Source organism: Mastigoproctus giganteus, chromosome 7 (assembly GCF_048544385.1).
Source record: "Mastigoproctus giganteus isolate SK-2022 chromosome 7, ASM4854438v1, whole genome shotgun sequence".
Classification (NCBI taxonomy): domain Eukaryota; kingdom Metazoa; phylum Arthropoda; class Arachnida; order Uropygi; family Thelyphonidae; genus Mastigoproctus; species Mastigoproctus giganteus.
In genome coordinates this window covers 126,460,756-126,481,647 of record NC_143581.1, presented here as the reverse complement: position 1 = coordinate 126,481,647, position 20,892 = coordinate 126,460,756, and the positions used below count along the sequence as shown (strand labels likewise).

General features: G+C 36.2%; 1 protein-coding gene across 1 annotated transcript in view; it reads left to right on the top strand.

The window, feature by feature from the left end:
• Positions 1-20,892, top strand: part of unc80 (unc80, NALCN channel complex subunit) — a 1,843,891-nt gene that overhangs the window by 533,239 nt on the left and 1,289,760 nt on the right. Inside the window, exon 20 of the mRNA XM_090378420.1 lies at positions 3,771-3,961. Within this exon, the coding sequence (XP_090234546.1) occupies positions 3,771-3,961 (191 nt within the window). The remainder of the gene's footprint in view (positions 1-3,770; positions 3,962-20,892) is intronic.

Genomic DNA, 20,892 nt, shown 5'->3' with positions numbered 1-20,892 from the left:
TGTGACTTGGTTACAGACCAGTTTATATCTGTTATAGGCTTCTGTGTCACCTGTTAATTTATATGTGTATAAATTATATAATATATGCCACATGTGTATCCCATGCACATGTGGCAGGGATACATATAATTTATATGTATCCCTGCCACATGTCTGATTAGTTCATGTTACATCCATTTAGGCCTAAATCTTGAACAATATTTCTTAGTTGGTATGAAAAGCCTAGTAGCTTCCAAGATTAATTCTTTGAATGCCTCCCATTTTTAATTTGCTGTTGATAACATAATCAGTTGATCCCACTGTATAGAATTTAAATACTATCTCAGACCAGCATAGTCACCTTTATGAAAGCAAAAGCCCTTCCATTTACCCCTAATGGTAGTTACCTCTCTGAGTAAATGCCACTTCAGCAACTGTGAAGTTGCTTACGTGGCATTTCACTGCCACCCGGTGGTTCCTTTATCTGCAGATTCTTAATGCATGAAGAATCACTACTGATAATCAGATCAAGAGTATTACTCCCTCTAGTTGCCTTCCGAACATGCTGATGTAGAAAACAATCATCCAATAAATCCACAAAAGCCTTGCTAGTATGTGAGTGACCAACCCACAAATTCCAGTCAATCTCTGCAAAATTAAAATCCCCCCCCCCTTTATAAGACACTCTGATTTACTGGCCCACTCTATTTCTCTGCACAATTGCTCATTATACTCATCAGATTCATAAGGCTATAACACACACCTACTCTCATTTTTCCTTTCCCAGTGCTTATTTCACACCAAACAGACTGAACATTGTATTGTCCACCAACATCATTTGGATGCACTTCCTTAGATTTTTTATGTTTATTGACTAACATCATGACATCTCCTCCTCCTCCCTTCCTGTTCTGTCTATCCTTTCTGTACACATTGTACTCCCCAAATTCCAATTCTGCACTGCCTATATCTGTATGACACGTCTCTGATATCCCAACAATATCTGCTTATGATGTCTTGACTAGCACTTCAAGCTCATGAAATTTATTAACTAAAGTCCCAACACTGGTGTACATGCAAGTATACATGCGCCTGTTTCTACTCTTAGTTACCCTAACACAGCCCATGTATTTACTTGTTCCACTATGACTCCCAGCAGTCCTGGAATCCCCATTTCCTTTCTTTCCCGGCTGCTGATCATTCTAATCGAAGCAGTGCAAGAATCACTTTCACCTCTGCCAGTGGCTACTGTTAATCTGTTAGTCCACGTATCCCCCCAAGCTAGCAGTTTCTGACTCACCTAACTCTGCCTCGATAGCATCAGGAAATATTCTTGCATCCTTTCTATTTAAGTGTATCCCATTCCTGTAGAAGCAGTCTCTCTTGTTAACAAGCAGAGACCAGGCTGAGAAAAATTCTATCGCTTGAGCCTTTTACAATCTCTCCAGGGCCGAATTGTATACTCCTTCCTCTCATGTCTGGCAGAATTGCAGACACTTTCAAATTCAACCCTGATTTGTGCACTATCTACCCCAATCTTTCAACAGTGTATAGAATTTTACATGACACAGCCCATTAGCAGTGCTGCAGCTGAACGTAGTAACTGTTAAGTAAGATTGCCGATTTAAAAGTTTTTATTCACCAAAACATAATGGCTGACAGGCTAGAATAATATACAATAAATTATTTTTTCATAATTTTCTTAACTGGCATATTGGAATGAAAACTATAAAAAAATGACATTCAAACAAACAATTGCTCCCTATTTTATCCCTTTGCTTCCCCTCACTTCAAAACCTACCTATGCAACTGGTGCCAAATTGCCTCCTTGAGAACCCAAGAGCAATAGGCCTCCCAGAGTACTCTTAAAAGGAAATCTAGAAAGTGATTCTGAAAACCTGTAGGGTAAGCGTGTTCCTTGACCAACAATAATAATAGTAACTGGACAGAACCAACCACCCCATGCCAGCCAACCACTTGGTTCCAGTACTTGTCATGGGGCAGAAAAAATCCCATAAAGGAGAAAAGGTTTAATAATAATAATATCAATTATGATTATGATTATTATAATTAGAGCAACTAAAGAGAGATTTCTTTATTATATATAAAGCAATTACCTCTAATATTTATTAATGTATAAGAAATTATCGATTACAATTAGTTACCCTAATTGAAAGGACAGAATTCATGGGATACCTGGTTCTGGGCAACGTGACGCTGTCACCCCTCTCGCTAGTGAATGAACTCACTGCTTGGCAGGTATATAGGTACACTGCATCACTGCATTCACTTAGATGGTAATTTGATGTCAGTATAGATAAACATCGTGAGTTAAACGACTTTGAAAGAGATGATAGTGAATGCCTGATGCATTGGTCATTGTATCGCGGAGGTGGTACAGAAATTGCACTACCCCTGTTTGACAGTATCAAGAGTGTTTCGGGAATACACGATTTCCAGAATAACATCTCATTGTGGACAGCGCTGCGGATGGAGAAAAGTGGTGGATGAATGTGGCTGTTGATGTCTGTCTTGCCTTGTTTCAGCCAACCAGAGAGCAACAGTGGTACAAATCACTGCTGACTCCAATGAGGGAGGTGACTGAAACGTCTCTACCAAAGACCATCAGGCGATCATTAGCTGCAGTTAATTATGGGAGTTGCTGACACCCCAAGAGTCCCATTGCTAACACCACGACACAGTACTCTATGCCTCAACTGGGTGAAAGGACATCGGTACTGGACCTTGGATGATTGGAGAAGATGGATCTCCTGGTCTGATGAGTCCCATTTCCACTTATTTTGAATTGACAGGATGGTACATATCTGGCAGAAACCACACGAATCTATGCAGCCATCATGTCAACAAGGAACTGTTCGGGGTGGACTGTCGGTAATGGCCTGGGGTGTGTTCAACTGGCACACATTGGGACCTCTGGTACGTCTAGATGCACCTCTGAATGGTCCAGGTTACGTGCCATCCTTGCAGACCACCTGCCTTCCTTAATGGTAATTTTACACCCACAGGGCAATGGACTCTTCCAGCAGGACAATGCGCCTCCTCCCAGAGCCATGGTGACTAGAACATGGTTCAAAGAGCATTCCACAAATTTTACCACCACGGAATGACCTCCCCATTCACCGGACATTAACCCTGTGGAGCATCTTTGGGATGCTGTGGAAAGGTCCATTTGAAATTAGTGGATCCTCCACCCAGGAATGTGATGGAATTATGGACAGCATGCAGCAAGCATGGATGGAAATACCTATGGAACACTTTTGTGAACTAGCCGTTACTAGGTAGTTATCACATGATTTTTGTCCACTCAGTGTAAAATACATATGTACACGAGACAGGCATATTCTTATTTTAATAAGAATATTCCTGTGTATAATCCTGTGCATAATCTGTAGTAGCAAAAGAAGTTTCTTATTTTGTTGCTGTAGTTCTGTACTGCTATTCTTTTATTTATTATATTTTTATTGCTCCCCATTAAGTACTGATACTTTGTCACTAGTGTTGATGTTTGGTTTTCAGTTATCTTGAATAGTATAAAAATTTATTTTCAATATGTCGATGTAGTGGTTGTGATATGTCACTAGTATCAATATTTGGTTTTTAATTATCACGTGATCAATATATCAAATTTGCAGTACTAATATATTTATTTTGCTAGTGTTTTTAAATTATGAATAATAATTTTAATTATTTTAATAACAGTTTAATGTTTAAAGATTTAATATTAAAATTTAAGGAATGTGTTTCTTTTTCATTCCTTTGTATATATTTAGATTTTATTAGAAGAAATTCATGTGATGCAGAACCTGGATTGAAAGATGGGGAATTTTTAGTTTTAAAAGAAAGCAAATTTGTAAATATACAAGCTGTTCAAGATGGTATGTTTCGATTTTCATTCCTATTAGAGGCTTGCCAACCAGGAACCATCCCAGACCCACCACTTCTTGCTGCGGCATTGGATCTGGTAAGATTCAGAAACAATTGATTTCATATATATGTGTGTATATATATATATATGCGAGGTAGAATTAATAGGTCTGTTAAAAAGTGCGAAGATGGATGTGTAAATTAGACAAAATGCCAAAACTAATAGAAAGATAGCAGAAATTGCAAATGTTGAAGGCATGACAAAGAGAGAAAGAATGGGAATATCCTATATATTTTAATGAATTGAGCAAAATTAAGCAAAATTTTAATGAAATTGAATAGCCAATTAGAGAAGGAACTGTAAAGCAAAAAATGATTAAATTAATATAAGGAGTAACAGCCAGCATCAGATATAGGGGCAAGTTTGGTTATAAGGTGGAGAAATTATAAAATTAAAAGCTGATGTTAGCAAAAAATAAATATTGATACATAATGGGTATTTCATCAGGGGACTACGCCTGATCATGTATCAAAGACTGTGTTTCTATACTTGTCCATACCTGTGGAAGAAAATAAAATTTAAGAATATAACTGAGTGAGAACAAATGGGGCTGTGGAGGGTAAAGCAGTAGAACTTTCACAAAAATATGGACAAGGTAGTCCCAATGCAATGTATATTGTAGAACAAAATAAATTAAGGTAAATTAAGAAGTAACTGGTAATAAAATAAAAATAAGTGCTTACAATTTAATCTAGAAGCAAAAATAAGTGGTTATAAGTGAATTACCCGATTTAGAATGAATTTAAGGAGATTATGTATATGAAGTTAGGGCAAACAAATGGTATACGGCAAGGGAGCGAAATGAGGAGAGGGAAGGGATCAAAGTGTAGAGAAAAAAGGCAAAGATAGCGAGAGGTTAAAGACAGGAGGAACATTCGTATCACCCTCATATTGCACTAATAGCTTTATGAACGAGAAAAAAGAAGTATAAAGATAAAAAGCTAAGAAAAAGATTTAAAGGTTACTGGAGCTAGCTGGGATCTTAACGCCTTTTAGTAAGGGCCCTGAGAGAGAGAGAGAGAGAGAGAGAAAAGAAAAAAAGGGACTAATACCAATGCTTGCACTGTAAGAAGCCAAAAAATAAGAGCTGAAAATAAAAACCGAAAGACTTACGAAAAAGTAGATAGTTCCTAATATAGAGTATAAAATAGATACCTGGAATTTCAAGTAATGAGTAGTAAATAGTTGAGGTGAGAAAAATCAGCTGGAAAATATCCAGTTGAATCGATTCATAAGCTAAAGTCTTATGCTTTAGAAAAATCTGAAGCTAAAGCAATAACACATTAGAGAGAGTGCCTGGAACTCATAATAATTTATAGTGAAAAGCAGACTTAAAAGAAAGCTGCACAAAGAAGATAAAATTAGTGACCTCTCTAGTTGCTTTTGGTAAAATGTGTGTTTAGAGATACAGTAGTGAAATGTAGGCAAGGAGAAAGTAATATACAGTGGAAATAATATAGTGCGAATAGATAGCTGGAAGATATACATAGAATAACTGAATTCTGTAGACAGAAAGGTTGAAGATATTTGGAAAATTAGAATAGAATACAGCAGGCCCTCGTTATAACGCAGATTGCTTTATGCTGATACGCTGTAATGCTGTTCTTATATTATAACCCATATCTGACTATCGGCGCCTCTGTAACCAGGTGGGAAGGAGCAGCAGTGCGTAGCACACGCTTCTTGATTAGACCAGGGTTTGAGCCCATCACCACCAAATACGGAGGATGCGGAAAGGTCAGGGAATGACAACCGCATATTCCCGGAGCAATATGGCCTTAGTTGCTAATGCTCCTAAAAACCAAATAACAACAATAACAATATTTGACTATAACGCTGTCACAAATCACTATAATGCTCTGTTACAGATTGCATTTTTGGCATATTTAATGAAATCGTTTCATTTGATGGAGTTGATAGCTCGAAAAGAGGCTACTAGAGACGGTCGTTTTCAAAGCCGCTAAGTGGATTTTTCTTATTTATTGATTTGAAATTATTGTTTTTCTAAAACTTTTGATTTAAATTTAGTAGTATAACATTATTTTGTGATTTTCTGATTAATTTGGTGTATTTATTCTTTACTCGGCCTTGTAATTGCATAAAAGTATCGGTAAAGGTTTCCACGTGTTTCAACTCCGCTAACCGTTCGTAATTTTCCCGCCTTTGTGATACGATATACCGTACTAGATAGCGTTAGTTGAACTTCGTTAGCAGTTAAATTGTACGTTTAAATAAATACATATAACGACTTAGATTACAAACGTAATATAATTAATTTTATTTAACATAATTAATTATACATATAACCACTTAGGTTACGTAACATAAATAATTAGTAAAAACAAATAATTAATACATAACTTGATACGAAAGTTATATAAAGGGATTTCGCAGATAACACTCGTTACTGAAACGTAAATATTTCGTAGATAACACTCGTTACTGAAACATAAATATAGCGTTATAACTGTGTTTGGATACAAGTTTAGGATTTAATTTTGTACAGAAATTGAAATTTTATTGAAAGTAAATCTAAATCATGACTCAAACCAGAGCAGCAAAGCAAAGGGCTCAAGCTAATGGGAATGCTGTGGCCCAGGGGAGAACTGAGGGGGGCAGTTGTCCTCTGAATCACAGCCTTGTAAGATGCACTATTTGCTTGATGTTTGCGGAGCAGTCAAGTATGGGACATGATACTGCCATGGGGGATGTCTTTGTGTGTGTGCGATGCAAGGAGTGTAAGGAGATAAGGCGACAACTCAGCGTTGTTATGGGCCTATATGAGAGCTTGAAGGATAGGGTGGATGCCCTCGAAGGATTACAAGTGAGGGGCCCATCAAGCTCTCAGCTGCCCACACCAATGCCAGAGCTTGCACTTGGTCATCGCGGAACACAGCAGCAACCCCCAAGGCAGAATGCGCTGGTCCCGAAGGAACTAGTAGTTGTTGGTGACTCTATTGTCAGGGAAACGGGAAACATGCTTTGTAAAAAGGATAGGTGGAATAGGACCAGGGTATGTCTGCCAGGAGCAAAAGTTGATGACGTTGTAGAGCGGATATCATCTTTTAAGGGCACAAAAGGTGATATAGTTGTACACGTTGGCACTAATGACATTAAGAGTAGGAGACCGGCGGAATTACTTGACAAGTACAGGTCACTGATGAAAAAAAGCCGTGAATTAGGGTTGAAATTGAAAGTGTCTGCAATTCTGCCCAGACACGATAGGAGGGAGTATATGATGAGAGCCCTGTCAATCAATTCGGCCCTGGAAAGATTGTGCAGGGCTCAAGGGGTAGAATTTTTTTCAGCCTGGTCTGTACTTGTTAACAGGAGAGACTGCTTCTACAGGGATGGGATACACTTAAATAGAAAGGGTGCAAGAATGTTTGCTGATGCTATCGAGGCAATGTTAGGTGGGTCGGAAAACTGCTAGATTGGGGGGATACAAGGACTAATAGATTAACAGTAGCCACTGGCAGAGGTGAAAGTAATTCTTGCACTGCTTCTATTGGAATGAGCCGCAGCCTGGAAAATAAGATGCAGGATATTTCAGAGACTGCTGGGAATCATTGGGGTACAAGTAAACACATGGGTTGTGTTAGGGTAGCTAAGAAAAAGAACAGGTGCATGTATACTTGTGTGTACACCAATGCTAGGAGTTTAGTAAATAAATTTGATGAATTTGAGGTATTGCTCAAAACATCAAAGGCAGATATTGTGGGGATTTCAGAGACGTGGTGTCACACAGATATAAGAAATGCAGAACTGGAATTTGGGGAGTACAATGTCTACAGAAAGGATAGACAGGATAGGAAGGGAGGAGGGGTTATGCTATTAGTTAAAAAACACATAAAATCCAAGGAAGTGAAGCCAGTCGACATCGCTGGACAGTGCAGTGTCGAGTCAGTTTGGTGTGACATAAGCATTGGGAGATCAAAATTGAGAGTAGGAGTGTGCTATAGGCCTAATGACTCTGATGAGTATAATAAGAAACTGTTCGGAGAAATAGAGTGGGCCAGTAAATCAGAGAGTCTTATAATGGGGGATTTTAATTTCCCAGATATTGACTGGAATTTGGGGGCTGGTCACTCACACAGTAGCAAGGCTTTTGTGGATTTATTGGATGATTGTTTTCTACATCAGCATGTTCGGGAGGCAACTAGAGGGAGTAATATTCTTGATTTGATTATCAGTAGTGATTCTTCATGCATTAAGAATCTGCAGATAAATGAACCACTTGGTGGCAGTGATCATAGTGTGCTGAAGTGGGAGTTACTCAAAGAGGTGACTACCATTAGGGGTAAAGGGAAGGGGTATTGCTTTCGTAAAGGCGACTACAATGGACTGAGACAGTATTTAAATTCTATACAGTCTGATCAACTGATGATATTGCCAACAGCAAATTCAAAATGGGAAGCATTCAAAGAACTTATTGTGGAAGCTACTAGGCTTTACATACCAACTAAGAAATATTGTTCAAGGTTTAGGCCTAAATGGTTGTCAGATGAACTAATGAGGCATATGGCAGAGAAGAAAAATGCATGGCATACATACAAATTAACACGTGACACGGACGCCTATGATAGATACAAGTTGATCTGTAACCAAGTTACAAAGGAGGTTAGGCAGGCGAAGGCAGATTACGAGAGATCCTTGGCAAGGGATGCGAAGAAAAACAGCAAAGAGTTCTTTACTTATGTAAACTCTAGAAGGAAGGGGATGAATCAGATTGGTCCACTTGAGATCGATGGGTCAACTGTTGATGACCCTGCTCGGGTAGCTAACAAACTAAATGAATATTTTGCATCGACATTCACACATGAGGAGTTATTCAGCGAGGGGAATGCCAGAGGTGTATTCAACTCTAGCAGTAAGCTAGAGAATCTTGTAATAACTGAGAGCAAAGTGGAGGAGAAATTGTTGAAGATAAACACAAGAAAGGCACCTGGGGTGGATGGGATCTATCCAGTTATATTAAAGGAGGCAGCAAAGGAGGTAAGCAAACCCTTAGCCATAATTATGAGAGCTTCCTTGGACTCAGGGGAGGTACCCATTGACTGGAGATGTGCAAATGTGACCCCAATTCACAAAGGGGGATCAAAGGCTGACACAAGTAATTATAGACCTGTGAGTGTAACTTCTGTTCCCGGAAAATTAATGGAGGCACTGGTGAAAGAAGCACTGCAGGATCATCTAGACAAGACTTCAGTTATAGCTAGGACACAGCATGGTTTTGTTAAGGGGAAGTCTTGCCTGACCAATTTGATTGGATACTATGATGCAGTCACAAAAGAACTGGATGCAGGGAATAACTTTGATATTATATACTTGGATCTTAGAAAGGCTTTTGATACTGTTGCACATGGAAGACTGCTGCACAAATTGGAGCAGTGTGGCATTGGAGGCAAGTTGCTGCTATGGATAAAGGGGTGGTTGAGGGGGAGAAGACAGAGAGTGGTAATCAATGGACACTGCTCATCGTGGACTAATGTTATTAGTGGAGTCCCTCAGGGTTCAGTATTGGGGCCTTTATTGTTTTCTGTATTTATAAATGATATTGATGATGGTATATCAGGCTTAATGTCCAAGTTTGCAGACGATACGAAGGTTGGCAGGGTTGTCAAGGACACTACTGACACTATGCTGCTGCAACAGGATTTGGAAAGGTTGAGCAGATGGGCTTCGAGGTGGCAAATGAAGTTTAACATTGACAAATGTAAAGTACTACATATGGGAAACAGCAACCCCAGAGCAACGTATCAACTCTGTGGTACTACACTGACAGTGGTAGAGAATGAAAGGGACCTGGGGGTGGTGGTGGTGCAGGCAGATATGAAGTTCTCTGAGCAGTGCAGACGAGCTGCAAGAGTAGCTCATGGTGTATTGTCAATGATATATAGGAATTTTTCTAGCAGGGATAAGGAGGTGATTATTCCCTTGTATAAGGCAATGGTCAGGCCACACCTAGAGTACTGTATACAGGCCTGGAGGCCTCATTTCAGGAAGGATGTAGAGCTGCTGGAACGAGTACAGAGAAGGGCAACTAGATTGGTGAATGGGACAAAGGGGTTCTCTTACGAAGAAAGGCTTAAGTTTTGCAAATTACAGTGTCTGGAAACTAGGCACCAGCGGGGTGATCTGATAGAGGTGTACAAAGCCTTGAATGGTTTGAGCATGCTCAATGCTGATGGGATTCTTCCTCTAGCTCAGAAAAATCACCTGAGAGGGCATAAATTCAAATTGAGGAAAGACAGATGTAGGATAGATGTGCGGAAATTTGCCTTTAGCCAGCGGGTGGTTGGTGGGTGGAACAGACTTCCATCCCTTGTCGTGGAAGTTGATAGCCTAAATAAGTTTAAGGCTCAGCTGGACAGGTATTTCGAACGAACAGAGGGGTGAAGTGGAAGTGGTTATTTTTATTTATTTATGTTACTTTTTTTTTTTTTTTTTTTTGGCTGATGCTGCATAAGCTTGCTTTCTTGCATCAAATGCCTCTACTAATGCTAATGCTAATGCTAAATGAATAGGAAAGCATTTAAATGTTTCCCACGCTGACTTGAGAAATTTTCCCACGCTCAGTGAAATTTTCTTGCATGCTAATTTAATTGCAGTACAGTGACTTGTTATGTAGTTCCGAGATCAATATTTTAAAAAATTATCAAGTATATTGCTTGTAATATTTGTGTTATATGCATTTATCCGAAGTCTGGTCATCACTCAGTACAGCGCTAGACATCAAATGTTGTATCATAATTAATGCAGCCAGCGCAGTTACATTTTCGAAGAGTTAATAATGGCAGATAAGAATGAAAAAGCAACGTCTGGACGCAGAACGAAGACTACAAATGTAAGAAAAAGACTGAATTTGAAAATTAAATTAGTTGTTTTGAAGTGAATCGATTCCGATCAATGACAAGCGGATGTGTGCCATAATTTAGGACTGGCAAGTTTAACTGTAAGAACAATTATAAAAAATAATGAATTAATTTTAGCAACGGGAAAGACAGCTGTTCTACTGCAAGCAACCATGGCTAGGTCGGCTATTAGGATTAAAATGGAGAGACTTTAACTAATTTTATTGAAGATAATATCTATTGCAAAATTTAGTTTAGTTAAATATTATAAAAAAAAAAAAAAAAAGACAGAGAGAGATTAGCTTATATCTGAAGTAAACTCACCTAAAAAAAAAAAGAAAAAGTGGAACCATTTAAAACTAGTAAGGGCAGGTTGAATAGATTTAAAATCCAGGGAGAAGCCACAAGTGCAGATCAAGGAGCTGAAACTTTAAAAAAAGAACTTGTTAAAATTATTGAAGAGGGGTATTATGTGTTATACTTCTCAGCAAGTTTTTAACATAGATGAAGCAGGACTTTTTTGGAAACTAATGCCTGAAAGAAGTTTCATATTGAAAGAAGGAAAAAACATGCCAGGTTTCAAAGCGGGGAAGGATCGGTTGTCTTTATTCTTGGGTGATAATACTGCGGGGGATTTAAAATTAAAACAAACCCCTTTTAGTTTACCAGGAAGAGGGCCAAAGTACAACCTAAAATCGACATATTTTTCATGATTAAATTCATCAATTAAATTCATGATTTTAATTGGAATTATAAGTTTAATTTTGATTCATAAATAGTTACCACATAATTATATATGTACAAATATTTGAATATAAAATATTTTGACTGATATTTGTGCATCATTTCATTACCATTTATTATTGATTAGGAAATATCCTATGGCACCAAATGCAACTCACAAATACATATGTTACCTTATGGGAATGCGGCACTCGCTTAGTGCGGATTCACTTAGCGCTCTGTTTTTCCGGAACAAATTATCAGCATTAAATGGGGGTCACCTGTAGTCTAAAAATGAAATGATGATGCACATTTCATATAAGTAATTAAGTATGGGAGTGACAAGTCTAGTAGATCAAGAAGCAATAAAATCGCTGTTAAGGGTTCCAGCATTTAAAATAAAAGTATATAGAATGAACGTAAGCCAAAATTAATTGACTGAAGCCCAAATAGTATTGTTGTTATTATGCATCCAAAAACTTTGGAGACTGTATAAGTAAAGCCTTATTACAATATACAGAATTTTTTTTTTTTTTTTTTTTTTTTAAATGCAAGTTAGAATTATTCACATATATTGAAGATAACATATACAATGTTGACTGAGGAATATGAAAGCAAAAATTTGAGATTATAACATCTAATGAGCAACATGGAATCCTTAGATGGAGATATTTGAAAGAGTGCTAACTGATATCCAAAGGGAAGGGTTATAAATGACCTATGGCAAGGGTCGGCAATGTGCAGCTTGCGAGCCGCATGTGGCTCTTTGAACATGTAACTGCAGCTCTTTTAACTTTTAGCCCACATTGAAGCACAATTTGAAATGGAGTTAGCGGACTTAAAAATTCAAGGAAATGTGGAGGGCAAGACTAAAATTCCTTAAAACTGAAATTGAGGATTTAGAGGCAAAAGACTGCCCTCTAAATATGAACTATATTTAATTTCGAAACTGTATTAAATTCTCGAACATGAACTATATTAAAAATAAATCAAGAAACCATCTGACCAATGTGAGTCTCTCAGCATGTTTAAAGATGAAAATTATGGTATTCTCACCTGATGTTGAGAGACTAGCTCAAGAAGTTCAGCAATAAAAGTCACATTAATTGGTACCTAATTGGATATTTGTTACATTTTTTCAGTATTAATAAATAATATTTGAAAAAATATAATTTATAATATATATTACAAATTATGTAATATATATTTTTTTAATAAAACACCTTCTCAGTCTATTCCATTTCTTAAACCTGTCTCTCCCAGCTGAGGTGCGGCTCTTCATTCTCTGTTTTTTTTTTAATTAGATCAAAAATGGCTGTTCACTCAAAAAAGGTTGCCAACCTTTGCCGTATGGGATGAACGTAGGCCAAGATTAATTGTCTGCAATCCGAATCAAAAGCTTAGATGATAACCAAAGATAATTCCAGTAATAATAAATACAGTTGAACTCGGTTATAATGAGCATCAAGGGACCAACAAAATTTCCTCGTTATAACTGTTACTCATTATATCCGTGATAGCTTGTTGTTGTTGTTGTTTTTTGGTTTTTAGGAGCATTAGCAACTAAGGCCATATTGCTCCGGAAATATGCGGTGGTCATTCCCTGACATTTCTGCATCCTCTGTATTTGGTGGTGACGGGCTCGAACCCCAGTCTAATCAAGAATCATGTGCTATGCACTGTTGCTCCTTCCCACTTGGCTACAGAGGCACCCTGATCCGTGATAGCAGAGATGGGGGAAATCCCTGGAGCCATTAAACAATGAACACTTAATATCAGTGATGTGTTAAATATCTACCTCCAATTTTTTAAAATTCTGAATAACTTGATAAAAAGATAGATTAAAAAAACAAAGGAAATATTAGAGAGAAAAAACAATATAAGTATATACCTACATATTATTTGTATTAATATGCTTGTATAAACTAAAATACACTTAATATTAAACACAATTTATTTGTCTGTAATTTTAAAACCATAATAATACTAAACACAATTTATTTCTCTGTAATTAAAAACAATACTATTTAATAATAAACATGATTTCAATTAGTCTTTATTTATGAATCCTAAAATTGATGTTTGCTTTAAAGATTTCACTTTGATATTTCTTAAGTTTCCCCTTAAAACACTCAACATGTTAAAAATCTCATTACTTGCCTCAGTTTCTTCAAAGAAATTGACTAATGTGTCCAATGCACCTTGAGCTTGTGGGATTTTTGGCACTTCTTTTGATTCACTTTCAGTTGTCATCCTATCATCATCACAATCATCGCCATTACCATTGTCTTTGTTGAGCCCAGCATCTACAATATCACTCTCTGTAGGAAGACCACTAGTTAATAAGTTGTCATTGATTCTTACAAATTCATCGATGTTATCTGTATTAAAACCTACAATGTTGTTACGTAGCAACCATTCGGATAATGGTAAGTTGTTTTCTTTGTTTCCATCTTCTACAATTGAAATTTCATTTTAATTTAATTTCGATTTCCTGAAGCAATTCAATATGATTGTTGAAGTAACATTCCACGCATCATTCAATAAATTTATAGCATCCAATATCGATATAGACTTGGTAAGTTTTTGTTCTCTTTGACTGATCAGATGTAGAACTAGAAATATTTTTTAAAATCATTTCAAACTCTTGATTACACCTATGTCCATTTGTTTAATATTGATGTCGCACTGGGAGGCAGAAACACTGGCTTAATGTTGGAGAAATTTTGAATCTGGTGATGTGCAGGACAGTTATCAACTAACAATAAAATATTTTTCTTATTTTTGAATAGCTCCTTATTCCAATCATTTATGTATTCCCGAAAAATATCTGAATTCATCCAAGCTTTCTTGTTTGCAGTATAATCCACAGGCAGTTTCTTTATGTTTTTGAAACACTGAGGTTTTAATGATTTTCCAATAACAAACAGTTTTTTTTTTTTTTTTTTATCATTTCCAGTCATATTTGCACTTACGAGCATCGTCAAGTAAGCCTTTGATTTTTTTCCACCAACACATTTTTCCCCTTTGAATATAAATGTATTGTCAGGTGCCAAATTATAAAAAAGTCCTGTTTTGTTGGCGTTGTAGTAGTAGTAGTAATAAAGGCATATGATGCAAGAAAGCAAGTGTATCAGCTTGTATAGCATCAGTCAGAAAAGAAAAAAAAAATTCACACAACCATTCCCTCTAAAATTTGTCCATTTCCTCCTTGAATTTATTTAAGCTATCAGCTTCCACAACGACAGATGGAAGTTTGCTCCAGCAATTAACCACCCGCTGGCTAAAGGCAAATTTCCGCACATCTATTCTACAACTGTCTTTCCTCATTTTGAATTTATGCCCCCTCGGATTCATAATCTGAGCAAGTGGAAGAATCCCATCAGCATTCAGTGTGCTCAACCCATTCAAAGCCTTATAAACCTCAATCAGATCACCTCGCAGGTGCCTAATCTCCATCCGCTGCAATTTGCAGAACTTAAGCCTCTCCTGGTAAGAGAACCCCTTCATTCCCCTCACTAATCTTGTTGCCCTTCTCTGTACACGCTCAAGCAACTCACATCCTAAAATGAGGCATCCAGACCTATATGCAGTACTCAAAGTGTGGCTTGATCATTTCCTTTTACAAAGGGATAATCACCTCCTTTTCCCTGCTAGCATTCCTGTATATCATTGAAAATATGCGATGACCTGCTCTGGCAGCTTGTCTGCATTGCTCAGAAAACCATATCTGACTGCACAATCACTCCCAGGTCTTTTTCATTTTCTACCACTCTAATGTAGTACTGCACAGTTGGTATGTTCCTCTGGGGCCACTTCTACCCATATGCAGTACTTTGCATTTGTCAATGTTAAACTTCAGTTGCCACTTCTCAGCCCATCTGCCCAAGTTTTCTAGATCCTGTTGCAGTAGCACAACTGCTGTAGATGTCTTCTCATTGAAATCTTTCCTGATTTCTGCCCAAACACAGTCAATCCATTCATTTCCCATTATTGGATTTGCAGATCGAGATTCTTCACTAATTTTTGCATAAACGACGGTTTTTAAATCGATCCAGCCAATTGTTGTTACAATTGGCTGGATCTTCAGTTGCACTTCTTTGTTAGTGGTGGACCATTGAAGCAATGCTTCCTCAACATTTGTAACCTCGCAAATTTTTTTTTCTGTTATGTTGTTTTCCAGTGCCGATATGTAAATGTCTTTATTCTTCCATAATGTCGATACACTTGAGGAAGACAAAGAAAACTTTTTACACACTTCAACATTTTTTGCACCACATTCTAACTCGTGAATAATTTTGACTTTTTCGCAAATCGACAGACACTTTCTTTTGTTAGTAGACATGTTTCCAAAGGAAGGGTTCGTTTTGAACTGATTTTACTTTAAAATTATAAAGTGATCTGCATACAAAGTTCTTCGAAGCCTGAAATGCATACAACATTCCAAGAAGGACCGAAATGCATACAGAGTTCTTAGATGTTCCAAAATAAATTTATGGTTCAGTGAATACAAAACATTCTGTAAATAGGGTAATGCGACAAGTAGAACGCCAGTGCACTATTGTATAGCTCTGTCCCCGGGAAGGACAAGGTCATAAACCATCCAATGCAGGTGGTTATAAAGCTAAGTCGTTCTTTTCATTTTCCTCTATTCCAAGAATTGGGTTTTTCCGACAATCCGAGCAATTATGAATGTTTGCATAGTTACCAAAATTTGTTCAGTGTATCCGTGTAGTACACTCATTATAACAGTGAGCGATTGTATGGGAATAGTGTAAATTAAAATCATTATAGCTTTTTGCTCATTACAGCCATGATCTTTTTATTTAGTATTAGTATTAGTAATGGCCGCATGGTGCAAGAAAGCCTATGGCTTATGCTGCACCAGCCAAAAAAAAAAAAAAAAAAAAAACACCCAATAAAACAATGATAAAAAAAAAAAATTTTAAATAATAAAAATAATAATAATAAAAGAAAAGGAAATTAAACGTATCATCCTATGTGCTTCCCTGACCTGAAGATACTATCCAGATGACCTTTGAATTTCCCCAAACTGTCAGCCTCTACCACCCATGTAGGCAACTTATTCCAGTAATTTATAACTCGCTGGCTAAAATAAAACTTCCTGCAGTCCAATCTAAACATTTCCCCCTGTAACTTGAATTTATGTCCCCTAGTTCTGGCATCATTTATAATCTTGAAAATTTCATACTCATTATAACCAAGTATGACTGTAAATCTAATGGGGACAAAGTGGTGACAGTGGTGAATCGTGACTGAAGAATATAACAATAAAAATATTAGGTAATAACAGGTCAAGAACACCATGAAATTCTTAGGCAAAAATGCTGGCAAGAGCAGACTGGTATTCAAAGGGTAGTAAATGATATGTTGGAGACCATAAGATGATATATAAGTATTAGTTAGTATGAATCAGAGCTGTACTACTCAATATGTTCTACGTTGATAATAATATTAGTAAAAATAATAAGAGGAGTTTACCTCAATATAGTGTGTAGAACACTTCCGTATGATACCCTCCAGAAATTAAAACGGAAAAAAAAATGAAAACTTACCGGTATATTAGAGTAAAATATAAATAATTAAATAATCAATTTAAAACAATTAAAAATCAAATTAACGCAATTAAAAAATCTAACGAAAATATTCAAAACGATTTTCCTTCCTATTTAACACAATTCAAATCAATTTAAAACAATTAAAAATCGTTTTGAATATTTTCGTTAGATTTTTTAATTGCATTAATTTGATTTTTAATTGTTTTAAATTGATTTGAATTGTGTTAAATTGATTATTTAATTATTTATATTTTACTCTAATGTACCGGTAAGTTTTCGTTTTTTTTCCGTTTTAATTTCTGGAGGGTATCATACGGAAGTGTTCTACGCACTATATTAAGGTAAACTACTCTTATTATTTTTACTAATAAGTATTAGTGAAAATATTAGTAGATCCAAGATGAAAAGGTGACAGTAGTTACTTTAGAGAAGTATGCAGTGGAATTCAACATAAAAGTACTTGAAAATCCAAGATAGATACAAATTGTAACTTAACAAACTGTACAGGTAACCCTCGTATAACACAGTAGTTAGGTTCCTATAAAATCTCGTGTAGTGTGCAACCGTGTTATACAGGACTAAAAACCAGTACAAAAAGGGGATTATGTTCCAAAAGCTAACAAAACATAATTTTTTTATAACTATCGGAAACTTAATTTTTATTAAAAATGGTAATAATTGTTTCTATAGTACTGCACAGTAGGTACGTTACTTTGGGGTTACTGCTACCCATATGCAATAGTTTGCATTTGTAAATGTTAAACTACAGTTGCCACCTTTCAGTCCATCTGCCCAACTCTTCTAGGTCCTGTTGCAGCAGTATAACATCATTACTGTCATTAATAACCATTCTGACCTTTGTATCATCAGTAAACTTTTACTTTAAGCTGGATATACCTTCATCAGTATCATTGATAAATGTAGAAAAGAACATTGGTCCCGAAACCAAATCCTGGGGGACTTCACTAACAGCATTAGTCTGCAAAGAGTAGTGTCCATTGATTACCACTCTCTGTCTTCTCCCATTCAACCATCCTTTTATCCATAGCAGCAACCTGCCCTTACCCTTAATACCATTTTCCTCCAATTTGTACAGCAGTCTTTTATGTGCAACATTATCAAAAATTTTCCCGAATCTAAGTATGATATAAAAATTAATTTTTGCATCCACTTCTTTGTGGCCACATTGTAGTATTGAATTAAATTAGTCAGGCAATAATACCCCTTAAATCACCTATGTTTTGTTTGAACTATAACTTCAGCTTTATCTAGATGATCATGCATTGATTCTTTAACCAGTGACTCCATTACTTTTCCCAGAACAAAAGTTAAACTAACAGATCTGTAATTACTCATGTCACCTTTGATTTGCATTTGTGATTTGGAGATACATTTGCACATCTCTAGTCCTTGAGATGTGCAAATCCAAGGATACTGTCATAATTATGGCTAAGGGTTTGCTTACTTCCTTTGCTGCCTCCCTTAATATGACTGGATAGATTCCACCACCTCAGGTACCGTTCTTATGTTTAACTTCAAAAATTTCTCCTCCATTTTTCTTTCAGTTATTAGAACATCATTTAGCTCCCTGTAAGAGTTTGATAACCTTTTTGTTTTTTAAATCTAAGTGAGAATCGTTCACATATATCAAAGTGAACAGTTAATATATCTATTGGTGACTGAGGAATATGACAGCAAAAATTTGAGATTATAACATGTATTGAGCAACATGAAATCCTTAGATGGAGATATTCAAAAGAGTGCTAACTGATATCCAAAGGGAAGGGTTAGAAATGACCTGTGGGATGAAAGTAGGCCAAGATTAATTGTCTGCAGTCCGAATGGTAGGGTTATTTTGCATCAAAAGCTTTGGAGGCTGTTTAAGGAAAGCCTTACTACAGTATATAAAAATTATATTGAAAGTTCAGGATAGAAAATTCAAGATATAACCATTCACCCAATTGGAAGTGAACAAGTACAGACAGCTAGATGATAACCAAAGATAATTCCAGTTGTAATAATAAATAAATCCAATGGGGACAGAGTGGTGACAATGGTGAATAAATCCATTGGTGGTCCAATGGTGAATGGTGACCGAAGAACATAACAGTAGAAATATTAGGTGATAACAGGTCAAGAACACCATGAAATTATTAGGCATAAATGCTTGCAAGAGCAGACTGGTATTCAAAGGGTAGTAAATGATATGTTGGAGACCATAAGATGATATATAAGTATTAGGGAAAATATTAGTAGATCCAAGATGAAAAGGTGACAGTAGTTACTTTAGAGAAGTATGCAGTGGAATTCAATATAAAAGTACTTGAAAATCCAAGATAGATACAAAGTGTAACTTAACAAACTTACAGGTAACCCTCATATAACACGGTAATTAGGTTCCTATAAAATCTCATGTAATGCACAACTCTTTTGTACTGGCACTAAGAACCAGTACAAAAGGGGATTATGTTCCAAAAGATAACAAAAATACATCATTTTTTATAGCTATTGGAAACTTAATTTTTATTAAAAATAATAATAACTGAACAAACGTCTTACCCACTGTGATACATATAAACTGAACTGCTGCACAAGCAATTCTTATATGTAAATTCAATTGATTTGGGAGGTGCAATATGGTGTAATTTTCCCCTACACCAGAAAACACCACCACCACCACCACCACAACAACAACAACAACAACATATAAACTGTATGTCAGATAATGTACGTTCATTTAATTTTCTTTCTCTTCATCACTGCCAAGTACAATCAAATGAGAATGTTTTCTTTGTTGTATAATATCTTTACCCTCTGAGCTTTCTTCTGCAGCATCTAGATTTTGTGTATCTTCTAGTCTCTTTAAAAAATCAGTAATCTGGGATTGTTTGCTTTTGCTTGTAATAGACGTTTGTAAATTTTATTGTATGGAGCTGGGTGCTTTGGAAGTTCCCTTTTGAACTATGTATTCCTTTCAGTCGAAGGATCTGCATTCAAAAAATAAGATTTTAATTGTTCAGCTAAGTTTATACCTTCCCATATACTTTTTAGTGTAAAATTTAGGACTTCAGAGTTTCATCTGCGTTATCATCCTCTGAATTGATTTGGTTTACCTCTGATGCCATTTCCACCATATCTGCTTTGACAGCCTCTTTTTCTACCAGTAATTTTTGAATGTCTTCAGTAGTCATATCACCAAAACCTTCTCCTCCTATCGACTTAGCAAGTTCTATTTCATTTTCACCAATTCCATTTTCTGCCGGTTCAACAGTATTTCCTGAATAAACTGACTCTGGCCATAGATTTTTCCAACATGCATGCGTTGACGGTTTTACTTCTATGACAGATAAAGCTATGATTCTAATACAGTGTACAATTAAAAAATGTTTCCATGCCCCATCACTTCAATAGTTTCTGAATCAGTTTTTTTCCAAAATGCATTGTAACGATTTTTGATGTAATGAGTTTTAAAGGTAGGTATAATGCTTTGATTTAAGGGCTGAAGTAAAGAAGTTGTATTAGGTGGTGGGAACGTTTTCCTTCAACTTCAACATTTTGGATGATTTAAATCTTTTGGATTGCCTGGTGCGTTATCCAAAATGTATATAGTAGTTAATAAATAGTAAATAGTTTTTCACAGCTGGCACAAAACAATTTAGAAACCATTCTTTAAATAAATTGGCAGTTATCCAAATTTTGCCTAAGTTCCTTAGGCATAATTTAGGGCTGGAATTTAATTCACAACAAAGAAATTATTCCATTATGGTTCTTAAGAACAAAGTTTAGTAATACATACCCAGAAAAATTTGTA